A 25,324-nucleotide genomic window follows, 5' to 3' on the forward strand; every position below is an offset into this window, starting at 1 on the left:
AAAATGTTATGGGATGCATTTTCTCCATTGGTTTTGATGGTAGGCCACTCTGATAGGACTACATTAGGATCAAACAGACACAGTAGCCTACTTGGCCACTGTTAAAACTGTAACTTAAAGTGGGTACAGCCTCAGTGTTCACAGTAAAACTGTAACTTAAAGCGGGTACAGCCTCAGTGTTCACAGTAAAACTGTAACTTAAAGTGGGTACAGCCTCAGTGTTCACAGTCAAACTGTAACTTAAAGTGGGTACAGCCTCAGTGTTCACAGTCAAACTGTAACTTAAAGCAGGTACAGCCTCAGTGTTCACAGTAAAACTGTAACTTAAAGCGGGTACAGCCTCAGTGTTCACAGTCAAACTGTAACTTAAAGCAGGTACAGCCTCAGTGTTCACAGTAAAACTGTAACTTAAAGCGGGTACAGCCTCAGTGTTCACAGTAAAACTGTAGCTTAAAGCAGGTACAGCCTCAGTGTTCACAGTAAAACTGTAGCTTAAAGCAGGTACAGCCTCAGTGTTCACAGTAAAACTGTAACTTAAAGTGGGTACAGCCTCAGTGTTCACAGTCAAACTGTAACTTAAAGTGGGTACAGCCTCAGTGTTCACAGTCAAACTGTAACTTAAAGCAGGTACAGCCTCAGTGTTCACAGTAAAACTGTAACTTAAAGCGGGTACAGCCTCAGTGTTCACAGTCAAACTGTAACTTAAAGCAGGTACAGCCTCAGTGTTCACAGTAAAACTGTAACTTAAAGCGGGTACAGCCTCAGTGTTCACAGTCAAACTGTAACTTAAAGCAGGTACAGCCTCAGTGTTCACAGTCAAACTGTAACTTAAAGCAGGTACAGCCTCAGTGTTCACAGTAAAACTGTAACTTAAAGCAGGTACAGCCTCAGTGTTCACAGTAAAACTGTAACTTAAAGTGGGTACAGCCTCAGTGTTCACAGTAAAACTGTAACTTAAAGTGGGGACAGCCTCAGTGTTCACAGTAAAACTGTAACTTAAAGTGGGTACAGCCTCAGTGTTCACAGTAAAACTGTAACTTAAAGCAGGTCCAGCCTCAGTGTTCACAGTAAAACTGTAACTTAAAGCAGGTAGAGCCTCAGTGTTCACAGTAAAACTGTAACTTAAAGCAGGTCCAGCCTCAGTGTTCACAGTAAAACTGTAACTTAAAGCGGGTACAGCCTCAGTGTTCACAGTCAAACTGTAACTTAAAGCAGGTACAGCCTCAGTGTTCACAGTAAAACTGTAACTTAAAGCGGGTACAGCCTCAGTGTTCACAGTCAAACTGTAACTTAAAGCAGGTACAGCCTCAGTGTTCACAGTAAAACTGTAACTTAAAGCGGGTACAGCCTCAGTGTTCACAGTAAAACTGTAACTTAAAGCAGGTACAGCCTCAGTGTTCACAGTAAAACTAACTTAAAGCAGGTACATCCTCAGTGTTCACAATAAAGGCACGCTGGAAGTTGCACAGAATTTTCACAATGTTCATGTTTGCCCTTCGCAGACCTGATGTTTGCTCAGGGTCGGAAAAAACTGCTTCCACCCAAAAATTCACTATTTTGCATTTCAAAACAATCTTTATTTTTAAATGTACAGTAAGACAGCATTAAAAAAAAATTCAATACAACATTCAAAGAAATTCATTTAAAAAGTACAAGCACTATACTACTGATGGTAAACTAAACCTGTATTTGATTTATTTATTTCACCTTTATTATGTCCTGTCTCAGTACCAGTCTATAAGATAATCACTTATATCAGAGCATACAATGCATACTGTTCCGTAACAAGGCTTACCCTTAATTACTTATAGGTACATGACTCCACCTTGTGACCATTAAATAATAGTTTAAAAAAAAACAAATTCAAGATGATTCGAACGTAGACTCTTGAGTTAACAAAGTTATTTTCAAACTGTTTCACTTTAGGCAGAATGTACATGTATTCAAATCAGACTAGAAAAGCAGCTGTTTTGTGAGAAAATAGTAAAATAATGTACACAATATTGAGTAATCCAAGCTATTTTTCAATGCTCCAATCAGTCATATGCAATAGTGGTAGTCGTGAACATGAGAAATACACACAAAACAACTAAAGGCTGGGATGATACCAGTATTGCGATATTTGTTTCTATGGCAAAAAAAGGAAAACACGAACCAGATCAGATTCTTTGGTCCTTTGAAAATCTGCTGTATGTAAAATATTGTGTGATATAGCCTGGTCCTAAACCTGCTGTATGGAATATATGTTGTGATATAGCCTGGTACTAAACCTGCTGTATGGAATATATGTTGTGATATAGCCTGGTACTAAACCTGCTGTATGGAATATATGTTGTGATATAGCCTGGTCCTAAACCTGCTGTATGGAATATATGTTGTGATATAGCCTGGTACTAAACCTTCTGTATGGAACATATGTTGTGATATAGCCTGGTACTAAATCTGCTGTATGTAAAATATTGTGTGATATAGCCTGGTACTAAACCTGCTGTATGGAATATATGTTGTGATATAGCCTGGTACTAAACCTGCTGTATGGAATATATGTTGTGATATAGCCTGGTACTAAACCTGCTGTATGGAATATATGTTGTGATATAGCCTGGTCCTAAACCTGCTGTATGGAATATATGTTGTGATATAGCCTGGTATTAAACCTGCTGTATGGAATATATGTTGTGATATAGCCTGGTACTAAACCTGCTGTATGGAATATATGTTGTGATATAGCCTGGTCCTAAACCTGCTGTATGGAATATATGTTGTGATATAGCCTGGTACTAAACCTTCTGTATGGAACATATGTTGTGATATAGCCTGGTACTAAACCTTCTGTATGGAATATATGTTGTGATATAGCCTGGTACTAAACCTTCTGTATGGAATTTATGTTGTGATATAGCCTGGTATTAAACCTGCTGTATGGAACATATGTTGTGATATAGCCTGGTACTAAACTTTCTGTATGGAACATATGTTGTGATATAGCCTGGTACTAAACCTTCTAACAAGTATCGCGATACTAGTATCATCCCAGTCCTAGCGGCAAAGCGTTGTAATAGGCCTATATAAATTACTTGAAAAGTAAACACGGAATCATTTCAATGTTGTATAAATGTCAATAGTACAATAAAAAATCATTCAATCATGCTGGTTTTATGTCCTGTAGATGTTGACTATTGGTATAGTCAAGGTATTGATTCTATGGTCGAGTCATACATTTGAAATTACCATCTATGTGCCTTTACACAATTCTGATCTTTTGTCATTTATTCTTTTTTTGACCAATCAGACATTTTGACCAATAATTGGGCAAAAGATCAGAATTTGGCTGCCTGTGTAAACGCAGCCTTTGTCATCTTTTAATATCAGAAAATTGTTGATCTGATGCAAAGACATCATTCATGAGTGCTGCTTGTTCCCGTTGAAACAAAGAAACCATTCATTAACTTCATCCTGTTCAAGTGTAGCCTCTTGAAACCAGACTGACCTGGTTTAGCGAGGCTAGTTCAAGTGGCTCTCTTCACCCACTATACCAAGGTCAGTAAACCTCTCCCGCTTCTCTTCAGCACCCCCTGGTGGTTAGTGGTGATCAGTGCTGGAAGTGCGACACAGCGATGCTGTGCTGGTGGTGGAAGACATTGCTCCCGTGATGGTGGGGGGAGACGGAGTGATGATGGGGGGAGTAGATGAGGTCAGGGGTCATCTGGGGGGGCAGGCCAGTGCAGAGAGGCTCATGGGTAGACAGGACAGAGGAGAGATACTTGGCCTCTTCTTTGAGTTTCTTCACCTCCTTCCTCAGAGCCGCGTTCTCCTTCTCCAGGTTCTCACTCTCCTGAAGCAACAGGAACCAATCAGTCAATGAAATGTATGAATAAAGGCCCTTTTACATCACTAGATATTACAAAGTGCTTTACAGTAACCCAGCCTGTTTTACAGTAACCCAGCCTGTTTTACAGTAACTCAGCTTGCTTAACAGTAACTCAGCTTGCTTTACAGTAACTCAGCCTGATTTACAGTAACACAGCCTGCTTTACAGTAACTCAGCTTGCTTTACAGTAACTCAGCCTGATTTACAGTAACACAGCCTGCTTTACAGTAACTCAGCCTGCTTTACAGTAACCCAGCCTGTTTTACAGTAACTCAGCTTGCTTAACAGTAACTCAGCCTGATTTACAGTAACACAGCCTGATTTACAGTAACCCAGCCTGTTTTACAGTAACACAGCCTGATTTACAGTAACCCAGACTGATTTACAGTAACTCAGCTTGCTTTACAGTAACTCAGCCTGCTTTACAGTAACCCAGCCTGTTTTACAGTAACTCAGCTTGCTTTACAGTAACTCAGCCTGATTTACAGTAACACAGCCTGCTTTACAGTAACTCAGCCTGCTTTACAGTAACTCAGCCTGCTTTACAGTAACTCACCTGATTTACAGTAACACAGCCTGCTTTACAGTAACTCAGCCTGCTTTACAGTAACCCAGCCTAGACCCCAAAGAGCAAGCTGCAGCAGGAACTAGACTCAGTGAAGGCCCATTTCTTCTTTGGAATCAGTCAAACTTGAATCAATAAATGAATGAAGCTAATGACCTCATAATCAAATGGCCGCAACTGAAATTGCAGTATGAATACTTCTCTGTACAGTGAAAGTACACAATGCAACTGTTTTGTGGCTCTGCTATGCTGAATACCAATGACCTGTATGGTTCGACCATGGGTTACCCGGGTTACAACTCAGGCCAACAAGTCATCATCCGTCTCTCTAACTTCAGCTTTGGTGGGAAAAATAATTCAAAAGAAAAATCCACCCCCCCCCCTGCTGCTGTCGTTCATTTGTTCGTTCAAATAATCTTCACATCTTTTTTTTTTTTTGTGCAGAAAGACGTTCTTCTGAACTCCATTATCAGATCAGGTTTCAGAGTCAATGACCTTTGTGAAAACCCAGTATGTGGGTGGTGCTGTGGTGGTGGCTGTTAGATCCAGTCATTATTCTATGTAAACCACCTGGTCTAGTTCTGAGAGACGGCTTATTCACCAGCTCAGGCTTCCTCACAGAGCGTATTAGGGAGGATGGACCAATGAGGGCTCAGCACAGGCTTCCTCACAGAGCGTATTAGGGAGGATGGACCAATGATGGCTCAGCACAGGCTTCCTCACAGAGCGTATTGGGGAGGATGGACCAATGAGGGCTCAGCACAGGCTTCCTCACAGAGCATATTGGGGAGGATGGACCAATGAATGGCTCAGCACAGGCTTCCTCACAGAGCGTATTGGGGAGGATGGACCAATGAGGGCTCAGCTCAGGCTTCCTCACAGAGCATATTGGGGAGGATGGACCAATGATGGCTCAGCACAGGCTTCCTCGCAGAGCGTATTGGGGAGGATGGACCAATGAATGGCTCAGCACAGGCTTCCTCACAGAGCGTATTGGGGAGGATGGACCAATGATGGCTCAGCACAGGCTTCCTCACAGAGCGTATTGGGGAGGATGGACCAATGAGGGCTCAGCACAGGCTTCATCACAAAGCGTATTAGGGAGGATGGACCAATGAATGGCTCAGCACAGGCTTCCTCGCAGAGCGTATTAGGGAGGATGGACCAATGAGGGCTCAGCACAGGCTTCCTCACAGAGCGTATTGGGGAGGATGGACCAATGAATGGCTCAGCACAGGCTTCCTCGCAGAGCGTATTAGGGAGGATGGACCAATGAGGGCTCAGCACAGGCTTCCTCACAGAGCGTATTGGGGAGGATGGACCAATGATGGCTCAGCACAGGCTTCCTCACAGAGCGTATTGGGGAGGATGGACCAATGATGGCTCAGCACAGGCTTCCTCACAGAGCGTATTGGGGAGGATGGACCAATGATGGCTCAGCTCAGGCTTCCTCACAGAGCATATTGGGGAGGATGGACCAATGAGGGCTCAGCACAGGCTTCCTCACAGAGCGTATTGGGGAGGATGGACCAATGATGGCTCAGCACAGGCTTCCTCACAGAGCGTATTAGGGAGGATGGACCAATGATGGCTCAGCACAGGCTTCCTCACAGAGCGTATTAGAGAGGATGGACCAATGATGGCTCAGCTCAGGCTTCCTCACAGAGCGTATTACGGAGGATGGACCAATGAATGGCTCAGCACAGGCTTCCTCACAAAGCGTATTAGGGAGGATGGACCAATGATGGCTCAGCTCAGGCTTCCTCACAGAGCGTATTACGGAGGATGGACCAATGAATGGCTCAGCACAGGCTTCCTCACAGAGCATATTAGGGAGGATGGACCAATGATGGCTCAGCACAGGCTTCCTCACAGAGCGTATTGGGGAAGATGGACCAATGATGGCTCAGCACAGGCTTCCTCACAGAGCGTATTAGGGAGGATGGACCAATGAGGGCTCAGCACAGGCTTCCTCACAGAGCGTATTGGGGAGGATGGACCAATGATGGCTCAGCTCAGTCTTCCTCACAGAGCATATTAGGGAGGATGGACGAATGATGGCTCAGCACAGGCTTCCTCACAGAGCATATTAGGGAGGATGGACCAATGATGGCTCAGCACAGGCTTCCTCACAGAGCATATTAGGGAGGATGGACCAATGATGGCTCAGCACAGGCTTCCTCACAGAGCATATTGGGGAGGATGGACCAATGATGGCTCAGCACAGGCTTCCTCACAGAGCATATTAGGGAGGATGGACCAATGATGGCTCAGCACAGGCTTCCTCACAGAGCATATTAGGGAGGATGGACCAATGATGGCTCAGCAGAGGCCTCCTTGCAGAGCGTGTTAGGCTAAGCATATTTTGTGGTTTTATCGGTTTTGTCAACTCGTTTGACAAACAGGAAGTTGAATTTTCCCTGACTGTGACACGTTTCCTGTTTCCTGAGTAGTAGTCTCTCTCGCTCTCTCTCTCTCCTGTGTAAATGAGGTTTAGTAGTAAACCGTGGGTAGGAGGGGAGAGAACGGCTGTCATTTCTGGTAAAGGACCCGTGTCAGTGGGTTGTTGGCCTTAAGTGACGTGAGCTCTGGGGTTTACCCCGGCCTGTCTCTGACAGGAAGGCCACACTGCGCAACACTCTCTATCTTCCCTCCTCTAACCCTGGCCTTTTCTGTCTAACTTGTTTTGTTTCCCGACATCTCTAAAAGGCCATCATCATCCCACGAACACGCAGAGCTCATGTCTGACAGCCTGATCATCTGGCCCTGTGCAGGCCCACACTGTAATGGAACATCTCCACATGTACCTGAGGACCTCAGAGGAAAAAGACAACAGAGAACAAAAATACAATGTTGCATTGTTGTAGATGAACAAAATTGTCTTTCTAAAACAACTGGAGAAAAACAAAAACAATGTCCTACCGGCATTCTATTAAATATTTAAATAAATATATTTTCTCTAGAGTTTGAGATGTCTTCTAGCAGCTCTAAATACATTGATTTTCATTTTGACACCACAGACCTTATGAAGATAGCATCCTCAGCAGAACTGCATGGTGTCCCCATTAATAAACTCTACTCTCTTCAGCAACACTAACCGCTAAGACTAAAATGTATTTGTAGCTTCTACAAACAGGAAATAGGTGTTCTTTACTAGACTCTGCCAAGCAACAGAAGTGAAAGTCAATGACTAAAAGCTCGCCAGTCAATGAACAGATAGAGACGTTGAAATGAAAGTGATTGTGTGCTTTTCACTTTGACTATTACCTGAAATATCTCCAGTCACGTGTTGCTGTATTACTGCTGCTACCGTGCATCCCAAATAACACAGTATTCCTCTATGAAGTGCACTATTTTTGACCAGAGCCCTGGTATAAAGTAGTGCACTCTGTAGGGAATAGGGTGCTATTTATTACCAACTGATATTAACATTCAGTGTAATGATCATTAGTGCTGGTCAGTGGGTTTCTGACGCCCACGGGTGATAATGAATACTCAGTACAGCAGCAATCCCACACAGGCAGAGATATGGCCACGTTTGTATCCCAAATGCACCCTATTCTCTATTTAGTGCACCAGGGCTCATAGGTATCACAGTTAGAAGTAGGTCACTATATAGGGAATATGGTGCCATTTGGGATGAACCCTAAGTGATGAGCCCAACAGAAGCCATGATGACACATCACCACATGGTCCATCAGCGCTTTGGCAATATCATCTCATACTGACCAACATTGACCAACACAGATTAACATCAACCAACACTGACCAACACCAACCAACACAGACCAACACTGACCAACACCAACCAACACCGACCAACACTGACCAACACCAACCAATGCAGATCAACATCAACCAACACAGATCAACATCAACCAACACAGATCAACACAGACCAACATCAACCAACACCGACCAACACAGACCAACATTAAACAACACCAACCAATACAGACCAACATCAACCAACACCAACGAACACAGATCAACACAGACCAACACCAACCAACACAGACCAACACCGACCAACACAGACCAACACCGACCAACACAGACCAACACCAACCAACACCGACCAACACAGACCAATACAGACCAACACCGACCAACACAGACCAACAGCGACCAACACCGACCAACACAGATCAACACCGACCAACACAGACCAACACCGACCAACACAGACCAACATCAACCAACACAGACCAACACTGACCAACACCAACCAACACAGACCAACACCGACCAACACCGACCAACACAGACCAACACCGACCAACACCAACCAACACAGACCAACACCGACCAACACTGACCAACACAGACCAACATCAACCAACACAGACCAGCATCGACCAACACTGACAAACACAGACCAATACCGACCAACATCAACCAACACAGACCAGCATTGACCAACACAGACCAACACTGACCAACACCAACCAACACAGACCAGCATCGACCAACACTGACCAACACAGACCAACATCAACCAACACAGACCAGCATCGACCAACACTGACAAACACAGACCAACACCGACCAACACCAACCAACACAGACCAACACCGACCAACACTGACCAACATCAACCAACACAGACCAGCATCGACCAACACTGACCAACACAGACCAACATCAACCAACACAGACCAGCATCGACCAACACTGACAAACACAGACCAATACCGACCAACATCAACCAACACAGACCAGCATTGACCAACACAGACCAACACTGACCAACACCAACCAACACAGACCAGCACAGACCAACATCAACCAACACAGACCAACACTGACCAACACCAACCAACACAGACCAACACTGACCAATACCGACCAACACAGACCAACACAGACCAACATCAACCAACACAGACCAACACTGACCAACACCAACCAACACAGACCAACACCGACCAACACCGACCAACACTGACCAACATCAACCAATACAGACCAGCATCGACCAACACTGACAAACACAGACCAACACCGACCAACATCAACCAACACAGACCAACACTGACCAATACCGACCAACACAGACCAACACAGACCAACATCAACCAACACAGACCAACACTGACCAACACCAACCAACACAGACCAACACCGACCAACACCGACCAACACTGACCAACATCAACCAATACAGACCAGCATCGACCAACACTGACAAACACAGACCAACACCGACCAACATCAACCAACACAGACCAGCATCGACCAACACAGACCAACACCGACCAACACTGACCAACAACAACCAACACAGACCAACACTGACCAACACAGACCAGCATCGACCAACACTGACCAACATCAACCAATACAGACCAGCATCGACCAACACTGACAAACACAGACCAACACCGACCAACATCAACCAACACAGACCAGCATCGACCAACACAGACCAACACCGACCAACACTGACCAACAACAACCAACACAGACCAACACCGACCAACACAGACCAACACCGACCAACACAGACCAACACCAACCAACACAGACCAACACCGACCAACACAGACCAACACCGACCAACACCAACCAACACAGACCAACACAGACCAACACTGACCAACACCGACCAACACCGACCAACACTGACCAACACAGACCAGCATCGACCAACACAGACTAACACCGACCAACACTGACCAACACCGACCAACACAGACCAACACCGACCAACACAGACCAACACCGACCAACACCAACCAACACAGACCAACACCGACCAACACCGACCAACACCGACCAACACAGACCAACACAGATTTGAAACAACACAGCCTTTTCTTTATAACCTTATCATAGTGGATCACTGGGGAAATGGTCCCTGGGATTTGAAGGACTTGAAAATAAAGCTTTGCTGAGTTCCCCCTGACCTAATAAATCAATCATCAGTAAATCAATCATCAGTCTGGGTGTCTGATTACTACATAACCAGCCTGTTACTGACTTGTGGTAGCCTGAGTGCCAGTCTGTTTGTGCTATCATGCCCTTAGTAGCCTGAGTGCCAGTCTGTTTGTGCTATAAGGCCCGTAGTAGCCTGAGTGCCAGTCTGTTTGTGCTATAAGGCCCGTAGTAGCCTGAATGCCAGTCTGTTTGTGCTATCACGCCCAGTCCTTGCTTGGCTTGACAATGAGCAATGGAGTTGGCAACAGATCTGGGACCAGGCTATAGAAGGAGACAACAGATCTGGGACCAGGCTATAGAAGGAGACAACAGATCAGGGACCAGGCTATAGAAGGAGACAACAGATCTGGGACCAGGCTATAGGAGGAGACAACTGATCTGGGACCAGGCTATAGAAGGAGACAACAGATCAGGGACCAGGCTATAGAAGGAGACAATAGATCTGGGACCAGGCTATAGAAGGAGACAACAGATCTGGGACCAGGCTATAGAAGGAGACAACAGATCTGGGACCAGGCTATAGGAGGAGACAACAGATCTGGGACCAGGCTATAGAAGGAGACAACAGATCTGGGACCAGGCTATAGAATGAGACAACAGATCTGGGACCAGGCTATAGGAGGAGACAACAGATCTGGGACCAGGCTATAGAAGGAGACAACAGATCTGGGACCAGGCTATAGAAGGAGACAACAGATCTGGGACCAGGCTATAGGAGGAGACAACAGATCTGGGACCAGGCTATAGAATGAGACAACAGATCTGGGACCAGGCTATAGAAGGAGACAACAGATCTGGGACCAGGCTATAGGAGGAGACAACAGATCTGGGACCAGGCTATAGAATGAGACAACAGATCTGGGACCAGGCTATAGGAGGAGACAACAGATCTGGGACCAGGCTAGACTTTTAGAGGTTATAAATCGGCTTTTGGGGTGACCTGCCAAAGTTTGCAACTTCACCATGCCGGATTTGGGAACACTGCATGTGTGGAGTCTGTATTTATTTCATTCAGGCCACAAAACCAACTCACTGCTAGTTTGACAAGTCCAGTCGTACTTGGATATGGTGCCACACATTTGGCCTGGTGGATTGCATTGTGGATAATCATCCTAACTCATAGCCAGACATGGTGCACGCCTCAGTGTATTGCATTGTGGGTAGTCGTCCTAACTCATAACCAGACATGGTGCACGCCTCAGTGTATTGCATTGTGGGTAGTCGTCCTAACTCATAGCCAGACATGGTGCACGCCTCAGTGTATTGCATTGTGGGTAGTCGTCCTAACTCATAGCCAGACATGGTGCACGCCTCAGTGTATTGCATTGTGGGTAGTCGTCCTAACTCATAGCCAGACATGGTGCACGCCTCAGTGTATTGCATTGTGGGTAGTCGTCCTAACTCATAGCCAGACATGGTGCACACCTCAGTGTATTGCATTGTGGGTAGTCGTCCTAACTCATAGCCAGACATGGTGCACGCCTCAGTGTATTGCATTGTGGGTAGTCGTCCTAACTCATAGCCAGACATGGTGCACGCCTCAGTGTATTGCATTGTGGGTGGTCGTCCTAACTCATAGCCAGACATGGAGCACGCCTCAGTGTATTGCATTGTGGGTAGTCGTCCTCACCAGGTGTAGACTGTCTGCCTTCTGGGTCTGTCTCATCCTGCTCTTCTGGGCAGCGATACGGTTCTTCTCTCTTCTCATTACTTTCTTTATGTTGTCTGAGGAGCCCTGGGGAGAGACACGGGGCAAGTCATCTTCCTGACAGAACACTAACTGTTGCTCACCCTAACTAACTAACTAACTAACTAACTAACTAACTAACTAACTAACACTAATGGGTGGAATATTAGGTTTCATTCTAGTATACAGTAGATCTTGTAGATTGAACATGTATAACAATGTTTAGACAGTTCGAGGATGAGACATCTCTTTGGTGCATGACTTGACTGACGCGGCATTTCTACATAGCTGAGTTATTCTGATACCATGACAACTGAAGTATTCAGGACATGAAACCAGGCGTGATCTGAGACCACCCCGACCCGACCCAACCCAACGATGCAATATTGCAATGTTAAGTCTATCAGCTCATCCTTTCATCGAACGGCCTTGATTCCCAGAACACACCGGAATTTTCAAACAACTGTCGTCAAGGAAACTCCTCATTGTTGTCATGCACGTATCTACATTTCAGCATGATTCTACGTTTGTACATGATTCTAAATTTTCTGTGTAATTCTACATTTCCACCGAAAGCAAAATACTAACGGAAGAAAGACGTCCTGAATGCCCAGTCGTAAACTGATCATCCAGACCCGCGAAGCATGTCACTCAACGAGCCATTGAGAGATGACAGTTGAAAGTGGCCAGAGTAAAGACAAGACGAGTGATGACCGCATACAGAGCATAACGACAGAGTACGATTGTGATGATTTACTACTCTTCAACAATACGTTACTGACTATACCTGACTATAATACCCCACGTCCCGATGACAACACTTCATAACTAAATAAAGGCTAGAAAGAGAGAGAGAGAAGGTAATAAATAGTCAAAAGAGATGTCCTTACCCGCCTGCTGCCCGCTGGCGAAGGAGACTTGGTGTAACTGGAGTCATCGCTGTCAGAGCCGTGAGCCATAGCCAACCACGTTGCCCCAAACCCTGTGCCTCTCACCACTTCTGCTTTTTATTTGTGTGTGTGTGTGTGTGTTCAGACAGAGTGTGCTAAGCTGTCGCTCTGTGTGTGCGTTCAGACAGTGTGTGCTAAGCTGAACCTGGTTGGTCGCTTAATGAGAAAGAACTTCTCTCTCTCACTCTCTCTATTCTCACGCCCTCTCTCTACCTCTCTCTATATATACCTCTCTCTCTCTCTCTCACTCTACCTCTCTCTCTATATATATATACCTCTCTCTCTATATACCTCTCTCTCTACCTCTCTATATATATATGCACCTCTCTCTCTCTCTCGCTATACCTCTCTCTTTCTCTCTCTCTCTCTCTCTCGCTATACCTCTCTCTCTCTCTCTCTCGCTATACCTCTCTCTCTCGCTATACCTCTCTCTCGCTATACCTCTCTCTCTCTCTCGCTATACCTCTCTCTCTCTCTTCCTTCCTTCCTTCCTTCCTCCTCTCTCTCTCTCTCTGTCTCTCACACACACACACACACACACACACACACACACACACACACACACACACACACACACACACACACACACACACACACACACACACTGTGTCTGCCTAATTATCAGCCAGCGTCTGTTGTGGTTTCTGGTATAAAAAAAAAAATATATATATATATATAAAAATAAACTGGGTTATTGATGCCAGACTGGAAGTCACATGACCCTTGGAAAGTTTGCACCTATAGGGGCATATCTACTACCAAGCAAACCACCACAGGAAGTCCATTCTTCTGTTTACAAGGGGGATACATCATATTATCAGTAAATGGACTGATATTAGCCTGTCTGGAATATTAGAAGGTAGAACGCTAGAATGAGACACTTACCAGTGGAGGCTGCTGAGGGGAGGACGGCTCATAATAATGGCTGGAACGGAGCGAATGGAACGGCATCAAACACACGGAAACCATGGAAACCATGTTGTTTGATACCATTCCACAGATTCCACTCCAGCCATTACCACGAGCCCCATCCTCCCCAATTATTGGTGCCACCAACCTCCTGTGACATTCAAACACAGTTTCATATGAAATGGCAATAACAGCAATTAAATTGACCAGGAATTTGAGGAAATCTAATTGTTCCATATTAGATACAAATATTTATCCTGGTCCCAGATCTGTTTTGTACACTCCACCGTGGGCGTTTCAAGCCAAACACAGATCTGACAGCAGCCAAACACATACTGGCTTTAAGAAGGAGGAGGATGGGCATTTGTTTTCCTGCTAACAGAGCATCGAGCACAGTGTAGTTTAGACACACACTCCCCATGAATGACTGGGTCAGAGCATCGAGCACAGTGTAGTTTAGACACACACTCCCCATGAATGACTTGGTCAGAGCATCGAGCACAGTGTAGTTTAGACACACACTTACCATGAATGACTGGGTCAGAGCATCGAGCACAGTGTAGTTAAGACACACACTCCCCATGAATGACTGGGTTAGAGCATCGAGCACAGTGTAGTTTAGACACACACTCCCCATGAATGACTGGGTCAGAGCATCGAGCACAGTGTAGTTTAGACACACACTCCCCATGAATGACTGGGTCAGAGCATCGAGCACAGTGTAGTTTAGACTCACACTCCCCATGAATGACTGGGTCAGAGCATCGAGCACAGTGTAGTTTAGACACACACTCCCCATGAATGACTGGGTCAGAGCATCGAGCACAGTGTAGTTTAGACACACACTCCCCATGAATGACTGGGTCAGAGCATTGAGTACAGTGTAGTTTAGACACACACTCCCCATGAATGACTGGGTCAGAGCATTGAGCACAGTGTAGTTTAGACACACACTCCCCATGAATGACTGGGTCAGAGCATCGAGCACAGTGTAGTTTAAACACACACTCCCCATGAATGACTGGGTCAGAGCATCGAGCACAGTGTAGTTTAGACACACACTTACCATGAATGACTGGGTCAGAGCATCGAGCACAGTGTAGTTTAGACACACACTCCCCATGAATGACTGGGTCAGAGCATCGAGCACAGTGTAGTTTAGACACACACTCCCCATGAATGACTGGGTCAGAGCATCGAGCACAGTGTAGTTTAGACACACACTCCCTATGAATGACTGGGTCAGAGCATCGAGCACAGTGTAGTTTAGACATACACTCCCCATGAATGACTGGGTCAGAGCATCGAGCACAGTGTAGTTTAGACACACACTCCCCATGAATGACTGGGTCAGAGCATTGAGTACAGTGTAGTTTAGACACACACTCCCCATGAATGACTGGGTCAGAGCATCGAGCACAGTGTAGTTTAGACACACACTTACCATGAATGACTGGGTCAGAGCATCGAGCACAGTGTAGTTTAGACACACACTCCCCATGAATGACTGGGTCAGAGCATCGAGCACAGTGTAGTTTAGACACACACTCCCCATGAATGACTGGGTCAGAGCATCGAGCACAGTGTAGTTTAGACACACACTCCCCATGAATGACTGGGTCAGAGCATCGAGCACAGTGTAGTTTAGACACACACTTACCATGAATGACTGGGTCAGAGCATCGAGTACAGTGTAGTTTAGACACACACTCCCCATGAATGACTGGGTCAGAGCATCGAGTACAGTGTAGTTTAGACACACACTCCCCATGAATGACTGGGTCAGAGCATCGAGCACAGTGTAGTTTAGACACACACTTACCATGGATGACTGGGTCTTCACACATTTGCACATAGCTTTGGGGTTTCCTCCAGCCGACTCGACTCCTAGCTCAGCAGCCACTTCACCAGCTGTAGGGTGATAGTCACAAGGTGGTGAACCTTGGAGTTTCCACAGGCCTACACAACTCCTATCTCAGCAGCCACTTCACCAGCTGTAGGGGAATAGTCACAAGGGGGGTGAGACCTAGCATGCATTACAAACAACACCCTATTTTCCATTTATAGTGCCCCTATGGACCCTATGAACCTCGGTCAAAAGTAGTGCACTATGTAGGGAATAGGTTGCCAGTTTTGGAGATGAGACCCAGTAAACCATCCAGGTATGTATGAGAAGAATTAGTGGTGCTCCCCACATCCCTTCCCCCCCAAAAAAAAACTCCTCTCTGCTTTACTGTAATGGGCGATGTGTAAGGTAACCAACTGGAAGCCATGTAGATACTTAAGTCAGGAAATTTTTGGGGGCAAATTTCAGATATTTGTACATTTCAAAATGTACCGTTTCTATGATCAGAGTACAGACTACATTGGTAAATACTGGAATGTGTGTGTGTGTGTGTGTGTGTGTGTGTGTGTGTGTGTGTGTGTTTCATCTTTTTTGAGCTTGCTGGTACTGTGTATTTCATCAGAAAGCTACACCATGAAATACTGTATGTTCTACTGTCCTTTAGTCTAGTACACATGGCAACATGTAACCTGCTCTTCATAATGTGTCCACCATTTTGAAGTTATAGTATGCGCTAACCCTAACCCATAACTGAACCCTAAACATAACTTACCCTAACCATAACTTAACCCTAACCATAACTTACCCTAACCATAACTTAACCCTAACCATAACTTACCCTAACCATAACTTAACCCTAACCATAACTTAACCATAACCATAACTTACCCTAACCATAACTTACCCTAACCATAACTTACCCTAACCATAACTTAACCCTAACCATAACTTACCCTAACCATAACTTACCCTAACCATAACTTACCCTAACCATAACTTACCCTAACCATAACTTAACCCTAACCATAACTTAGCCTAACCATAACTTAGCCTAACCATAACTTACCCTAACCATAACTTAACCCTAAATATAACTTAACCCTAAATATAACTTACCCTAACCATAACTTAACCCTAACCATAACTTACCCTAACCATAACTTAGCCTAACCATAACTTACCCTAACCATAACTTAACCCTAACCATAACCTTTTACCTTAATTAACCATTTTCAATTTCAACTTTAGTGGGGTATGGACGTCCCAAGTATACCGGATAGCATGGACCATGAACACCAGCTAACTGTAAATCGCCATATTGGCATTGTTTAATCTCTGATGCCTTTTTTTAACCAAACAACTGCCATTTACACAACTTCCTAATGAAGATAGAGTATAACTCATTTTTGGATAGTAAGACAGAACTCTGCAGGCTATCTCTGCAGTAGATTGCAACTCCTCCCCCTTTGGCAGTTCTATTTTGTCGGAAAATGTTATAGTTAGGGATGGAAATTTCAGGGTTTTTGGTGGTCTTCCTAAACCAGGATTCAGACACGGCTAGGACATTCGGTTGGCAGAGTGTGCTAAAGCAGTGGATAAAACAAACTTAGGGAGGAGGCTTCTAATGTTAACATGCATGAAACCAAGGCTTTTACGGTTACAGAAGTCAACAAATGAGAGCGCCTGGGGAATGGGAGTAGAGCTGCAGGGCCTGGGTTAACCTCTACATCACCAGAGGAACAGAGGAAGAGTAGGATAAGGGTACGGCTAAAAGAACTGGTCGCCTAGCGCGTTCGGAACAGAAAGTCAAAGGAGCAGATTTCTGGGCACGGTAGAATATATTCAAGGCATAATGTACAGACCAAGGTATGGTAGGATGTGAATACAGTGGAGGTAAACCTATGCATTGAGTGACGATGAGAGAAATATTGTCTCTAGACACATCATTTAAAGCAGGTGAGGTCACCGCATGTGTGGGAGGTGGAACTAAAGGATTAACTAAGGCATATTAAGCCTTTCTTGGCCTATGGATGAGTTTTACTCTAGCTTCAACATAAGTGAAAACAGTAATTGGTGGTTGCTTTGGTGAGTTTATCATCCATACAATGTAAAGCAGTTATAATAATACTGTGATATATTTCTTCGATAAAAATACATTATTTTTTTATTTATTTAACCATGATTTAACTAGGCAAGTCATTAAATGGTCTATTGAGCTATAAGCCCAACTCTTATGGAAGTTATGACAATTCGAATGGTAGACTACGATGATGTTGAATGTATTTGTACAGAGTACACAAATGTGGAAAGATTAAACAAAGAGATAATAATTGTTTAAAAACTATGTGGATTAATGTGGGACATACCCTTTCAAAATGTCGGCAGGAACTTATTATTTAATAAACCTTTATTTACTTTGCATTTCGGTACAAATATTTAAATAACAGAACAAACAAACGCCAAAGCGTTACGGTAAATTACTGGCTTTCATCCGGGCATCTGAATGTCCACATGGGGAGGGGCTATAAATCACCTTTGGATGGTTCAATAACCAATCAAAAAACATGTTGTGATATTTAACTCCCTACGAGGTTTGGATACTTAATTGCACCCACCTGGTGTCCCAGGTTTAAATCAGGCCCTGATTAGAGGGGAACAATTGGGTAGAAAAGCAGCAAAATTGGCTTCGAGGTCCAGAGTTGAGCTTGAAGGAAAGACGATCATCCACCACACCAACAAATAGAAGTCTTTACCTGGTCAACGGTCAAATAGCGCCCCCTTTTGGACATGTTAAGTAATTCTGATTATTAAACCTTTATTCCAGTAGGAGTCAATATAGATACGGTAGAAAAGGTCCGTGTGAACGCTGTCTTTCCATTAAAAAAACGTTATTTCAGTAGTTTAAAAACGTTTATTTCAGTAGTTTAATGAGCTGAAAAACAGAAAACAATGACAGTTATACTAGTCACATTCGTAAGGCCGTCTAAGGAGGGCTGCACCGGACCAGGTCTGAAACGAAACGGAGCGTTTCACACACAGCTCCATTTACTTTACACACGTAAAGTAAATTATTTCTTCGAGTTTGAAAGAAATAATACATATTTTGCCCCCTATTTAACATCTCAAAAAGACTGGGTCCCGCTGTATTGCTCAGGCTGCACTACAGCGTCTATTCACAGGCGCGATCCCACTACTGAGCGGCACGGGGGCTTTGGCCTGCTCCGTTTCCGACCTGGGCCGGTGCACCCCTCCTTAGACGACCTGGTGGTCCCGGGCTCCCCCAGGAGCACCATATCGATACCGAACTTAGTGCGGACACCCGATCGGCATAGTCCACTGGAGCTCAGAACTCCTGAGCTCAAACGATCCGCCAGCCTAAGCCTCCCAGCAACTTGGATTACAGGCGCACGCCACTGCGCCCGGCGAGAGAACAGAGGATTTTTAGGGCATTTCGAGTTAAATTCGTGACGTCACAGATTTCGTCACATGACTTCCTGTGTGGTCTCTGGCGCCGTCCTGTGATTATAAAATTGTTTGCAATCATTTCGACTACAGCACATATGCCTTATTTCATGGTTATTTGAATTGTATTCCTACTTGAAAAGTCAATAAATAATGTCCTGGTTATTTCATGGACTGCAAATGAATAAATAATTATGATACAGAGATTTATAACCCTAGCCAGACAGACTTTTAATAGCTACCATGTTGGATTTCTGACTAAATCTGGTGGTTATAGCCTTATCTCATGCCCACAGGTTCACACTAAATCCATGAGTTTAGTTTACTTTTACATGATTAAACACGTTTTCAGTATAAATTGTTTTCAACTGTAGTGTCCTTGCTCAGCTCCTGTTATGTTTGCACTTCAGGCAATATTCAGATAAATTGGAAAGAATGACCTACCCAGCAGTGAATCATCCATCTGGAATCAAGCCTACAAGGACAGGACATACACTCAACTGAACCAAATGTGTACACATTCTCTTACTACAGAGCACCACTAGCTGAGAATCTAATTGCAGAGAGTTCCGTGTTTTGTCTGAACATGTCCCCTTCTTTTCCTGTAAACATTACGTAATGTTCCACATAGGGTTGAAAAATTACGTTAACTTTGCCAAAATTCCTAGGTTTTCAAGACTATAAAGTCTATAAAGGGCTGAACATATGAAACCAAGCCATTCTTCAGTAAAAAGGCCCTCTAACGTCTGCCTGAACAGGTCTAGTTGTATCAAATCCACCAACTTGAAGGACTTTATCATTCTGTTTGTAACGTAACATTGTAGCACGTTGTACACTTTGACATAATAAAGTGAGAGTGTTTATTTAAGTAGAGCTTTTTATTATGTCTCATAATGCTTTACATCCTACAGGGTCACACACCTCTTCAGCACCGTAGAGGTAGAGTCTGTAGTCCCAAACGGCACACCCTAGACTTGTCCCAAACGGCACCCTGTTCCCTATATATAGTGCACTACTTTTGACCAGTGACCCATGAGCTCACAGTATTTCTCAGGCTGGACGACAGCGTCTATTCACGGGCGCGATCCCACTACTGAGCGGCACGGGGGCTTTGGCCTGCTCCCTTTCCGACCTGGGCCGGTGCACCCCTCCTTAGACGACCTGGTGGTCACCGGCTCCCCCAGGTCAGACACCATGTGGTGAATAGGATGGGACACATCCTGTGCCAGTTATGATTATAACAGTCTGTTATCTCACATGAGAAACTTTAGCTCCGGCTCAGCCTGCTCTTGAAGGCAAGCTGAATGCCAGTGAGGCCCAGGAGGAAGAGATAGGAGCCAGGCTGATGACTAGGCTGAGATCCAGGCTGATGACTAGGCAGAGAGCCAGGTTGAGGAGTAAGGCAGAAAGCCAGGTTGAGGAGTAAGGCAGAGAGCCAGGTTGAGGAGTAAGGCTGAGAGCCAGGTTGAGGAGTAAGGCAGAAAGCCAGGTTGAGGAGTAAGGCAGAAAGCCAGGTTGAGGAGTAAGGCTGAGAGCCAGGTTGAGGAGTAAGGCAGAAAGCCAGGTTGAGGAGTAAGGCAGAGAGCCAGGTTGATGAGTAAGGCAGAGAGCCAGGTTGATGAGTAAGGCAGAGAGCCAGGCTGATGACTAAGGCAGAGAGCCAGGTTGATGAGTAAGGCAGAGAGCCAGGCTGATGACTAAGGCAGAGAGCCAGGTTGATGACTAAGGCAGAGAGCCAGGTTGAGGAGCCAGGTTGATGACTAAGGCAGAGAGCCAGGTTGATGAGTAAGGCAGAGAGCCAGGCTGATGACTAAGGCAGAGAGCCAGGTTGATGAGTAAGGCAGAGAGCCAGGCTGATGACTAAGGCAGAGAGCCAGGTTGATGAGTAAGGCAGAGAGCCAGGTTGATGAGTAAGGCTGAGAGCCAGGATATTGACTAAGGCTGAGAGCCAGGATATTGACTAAGGCTGAGAGCCAGGATATTGACTAAGGCTGAGAGCCAGGCTGATGACTAAGGCTGAGAGCCAGGATATTGACTAAGGTTGAGAGCCAGGCTGATGAGATAGGCAGAGATCCAGGCTGATGACAAAGGCTGAGAGCCAGGATATTGACTAAGGCTGAAAGCCAGGCTGATGACAAAGGCAGAGAGCCAGGCTGATGACAAAGGCAGAGAGCCAGGCTGATGACAAAGGCAGAGAGCCAGGCTGATGACAAAGGCAGAGAGCCAGGCTGATGACAAAGGCAGAGAGCCAGGATATTGACTAAGGTTGAGAGCCAGGCTGATGACTAAGGCAGAGAGCCAGGTTGATGAGTAAGGCAGAGAGCCAGGTTGATGAGTAAGGCAGAGAGCCAGGTTGATGAGTAAGGCAGAGAGCCAGGTTGATGACTAAGGCAGAGAGCCACAGATTAAGCCTAGATGCAGACTAAAAAGCATTCTCAATTAAGAATCTCCATTGAACTACCTTCTTAGTCCAGGATTAGACTTAAGCTATATCCGGGAAACTGGCCCATAGACATTCACTGATGCTAGTTGGTGCATTTACAAGCATTGCATAATGAAATGAAAGAAAATATTGATACACAGATCATTATCTATCAACATCACTCTCATCAGTCTTCCAGCAGACTGACACACTGTGTTGCATCCAACAGACGGACCAGAGGTGGGCTGCTCAGCTTCACTGGGACTCGATGACACATACACAGGACACCTCAACCCCAAAATCACCCTGGTCTACGCTCAAGTCTTCACCCTCAACTACAGGTACTGACTTATACTGTGAACGTCGACATCAAAAGTAACCAAATGGTCCAAACAGCCGTATGTAGATGTTTTACAAGGGAGGGCGCAAACTGAGGCGAGTCAAAATACCCATAAAGTCAATAATAGTATCCCAATAGTGGTAACAGTATCCCAATAGTGGTACCAGTATCCCAATAGTGGTAACAGTATCCCAATAGTGGTAATAGTATCCCAAACTGAGGCGAGTCAAAATACCCATAAAGTCAATAATAGTATCCCAATAGTGGTACCAGTATCCCAATAGTGGTAACAGTATCCCAATAGTGGTAACAGTATCCCAATAGTGGTAACAGTATCCCAATAGTGGTAACAGTATCCCAATAGTGGTAACAGTATCCCAATAGTGGTAACAGTATCCCAAACTGAGGCGAGTCAAAATACCCATAATGTCAATAATAGTATCCCAATAGTGGTAACAGTATCCCAATAGTGGTAACAGTATCCCAATAGTGGTAACAGTATCCCAATAGTGGTAACAGTATCCCAATAGTGGTAACAGTATCCCAATAGTGGTACCAGTATCCCAATAGCGGTAACAGTATCCCAATAGTGGTAACAGTATCCCAATAGTGGTAACAGTATCCCAATAGTGGTAACAGTATCCCAATAGTGGTAACAGTATCCCAATAGTGGTAACAGTATCCCAATAGCGGTAACAGTATCCCAATAGTGGGACCAGTATCCCAAACTGAGGCGAGTCAAAATACCAATAATGTCAATAATAGTATCCCAATAGTGGTACCAGTATCCCAATAGTGGTAACAGTATCCCAATAGTGGTAACAGTATCCCAATAGTGGTAACAGTATCCCAATAGCGGTAACAGTATCCCAATAGCGGTAACAGTATCCCAATAGTGGTAACAGTATCCCAAACTGAGGCGAGTCAAAATACCAATAATGTCAATAATAGTATCCCAATAGAGGTAACAGTATCCCAATAGTGGTAACAGTATCCCAATAGTGGTAACAGTATCCCAATAGTGGTACCAGTATCCCAATAGTGGTAACAGTATCCCAATAGTGGTAACAGTATCCCAATAGTGGTAACAGTATCCCAAACTGAGGCGAGTCAAAATACCAATAATGTCAATAATAGTATCCCAATAGTGGTAACAGTATCCCAATAGTGGTAACAGTATCCCAATAGTGGTACCAGTATCCCAATAGTGGTAACAGTATCCCAATAGTGGTAACAGTATCCCAATAGTGGTAACAGTATCCCAATAGTGGTACCAGTATCCCAATAGTGGTAACAGTATCCCAATAGTGGTACCAGTATCCCAATAGTGGTACCAGTATCCCAATAGTGGTAACAGTATCCCAATAGTGTTAACAGTATCCCAATAGTGTTAACAGTATCCCAATAGTGGTAACAGTATCCCAATAGTGGTAACAGTATCCCAATAGTGGTACCAGTATCCCAATAGTGGTAACAGTATCCCAATAGTGGTAACAGTATCCCAATAGTGGTAACAGTATCCCAATAGTGGTAACAGTATCCCAATAGTGGTAACAGTATCCCAATAGTGGTAACAGTATCCCAATAGTGGTACCAGTATCCCAATAGTGGTAACAGTATCCCAATAGTGGTAACAGTATCCCAATAGTGGTAACAGTATCCCAATAGTGGTAACAGTATCCCAATAGTGGTAACAGTATCCCAAACTGAGGCGAGTCAAAATACCAATAATGTCAATAATAGTATCCCAATAGTGGTAACAGTATCCCAATAGTGGTAACAGTATCCCAAACTGAGGCGAGTCAAAATACCAATAATGTCAATAACAGTATCCCAATAGTGGTAACAGTATCCCAATAGTGGTAACAGTATCCCAATAGTGGTAACAGTATCCCAATAGTGGTAACAGTATCCCAATAGCGGTAACAGTATCCCAATAGTGGTAACAGTATCCCAATAGTGGTACCAGTATCCCAATAGTGGGACCAGTATCCCAATAGTGGTAACAGTATCCCAATAGTGGTAACAGTATCCCAATAGTGGTAACAGTATCCCAATAGTGGTAACAGTATCCCAATAGTGGTAACAGTATCCCAATAGTGGTAACAGTATCCCAATAGTGGTAACAGTATCCCAATAGTGGTAACAGTATCCCAATAGTGGTACCAGTATCCCAATAGTGGTACCAGTATCCCAATAGTGGTAATAGTATCCCAATAGTGGTAACAGTATCCCAATAGTGGTAACAGTATCCCAATAGTGGTACCAGTATCCCAATAGTGGTAATAGTATCCCAATAGTGGTAACAGTATCCCAATAGTGGTAACAGTATCCCAATAGTGGTAACAGTATCCCAATAGTGGTAATAGTATCCCAATAGTGGTAACAGTATCCCAATAGCGGTAACAGTATCCCAATAGTGGTAACAGTATCCCAAACTGAGGCGAGTCAAAATACCAATAATGTCAATAATAGTATCCCAATAGTGGTAACAGTATCCCAATAGTGGTACCAGTATCCCAATAGTGGTAACAGTATCCCAATAGTGGTAACAGTATCCCAATAGTGGTAACAGTATCCCAATAGTGGTACCAGTATCCCAATAGTGGTAATAGTATCCCAATAGTGGTAACAGTATCCCAATAGTGGTAACAGTATCCCAATAGTGGTAACAGTATCCCAATAGTGGTAACAGTATCCCAATAGTGGTAACAGTATCCCAATAGTGGTAACAGTATCCCAATAGCGGTAACAGTATCCCAATAGTGGTAACAGTATCCCAAACTGAGGCGAGTCAAAATACCAATAATGTCAATAATAGTATCCCAATAGTGGTAACAGTATCCCAATAGTGGTAACAGTATCCCAATAGTGGTAACAGTATCCCAATAGTGGTAACAGTATCCCAATAGTGGTAACAGTATCCCAATAGTGGTAACAGTATCCCAATAGTGGTAACAGTATCCCAATAGCGGTAACAGTATCCCAATAGTGGTACCAGTATCCCAATAGTGGTACCAGTATCCCAATAGTGGTACCAGTATCCCAATAGTGTAACAGTATCCCAATAGTGGTACCAGTATCCCAATAGTGGTAACAGTATCCCAATAGTATGCCAGTCAGTTATTGGGTAAACCACCATCGTTTGGGCATCACTGTGCCTTCTTCAGGGTGATGTCATGAATGCTTGAACCAGACAAACTACGCAACTCGCGCAACCAATGACAGTTAGAGAGGGGCGTGTCATCGTAAATGGTCTGACAACCACGCGCTACCAGACATTGCGATAGTAGTACCGTCATGCAAATAGATCAAGAAATGAAAGTCGTAGC

The 25,324-nt window shown here is 44.6% G+C and overlaps 1 protein-coding gene across 3 annotated transcripts; it reads right to left on the reverse strand.

Annotated features, from left to right (window-relative positions):
* Positions 1-1,554: 1,554 nt before the first annotated feature.
* LOC135557974 (basic leucine zipper transcriptional factor ATF-like) lies at positions 1,555-19,782 on the reverse strand. Of its 3 annotated transcripts, XM_064991721.1 has the most exons (5): positions 19,675-19,762; positions 15,745-15,916; positions 12,954-13,657; positions 12,007-12,111; positions 1,555-3,835 (listed from the first exon to the last, which is right to left on the reverse strand). In XM_064991721.1, exons 3-5 carry the CDS (start codon positions 13,020-13,022, stop codon positions 3,593-3,595), a joined length of 417 nt encoding a protein of 138 aa, XP_064847793.1. In that variant the 5' UTR covers positions 13,023-13,657; positions 15,745-15,916; positions 19,675-19,762; the 3' UTR covers positions 1,555-3,592. The 3 variants fall into 3 exon arrangements, with proteins under 3 accessions (XP_064847793.1, XP_064847792.1, XP_064847794.1); XM_064991720.1 differs by lacking the exon at positions 12,954-13,657 and having other exon boundaries at positions 15,745-15,833; positions 19,675-19,782; XM_064991722.1 differs by lacking the exons at positions 15,745-15,916; positions 19,675-19,762 and having other exon boundaries at positions 12,954-14,503.
* Positions 19,783-25,324: the final 5,542 nt, after the last annotated feature.

The sequence above is a fragment of the Oncorhynchus masou genome, chromosome 16, assembly GCF_036934945.1.
Source record: "Oncorhynchus masou masou isolate Uvic2021 chromosome 16, UVic_Omas_1.1, whole genome shotgun sequence".
Lineage (NCBI taxonomy): Eukaryota > Metazoa > Chordata > Actinopteri > Salmoniformes > Salmonidae > Oncorhynchus > Oncorhynchus masou.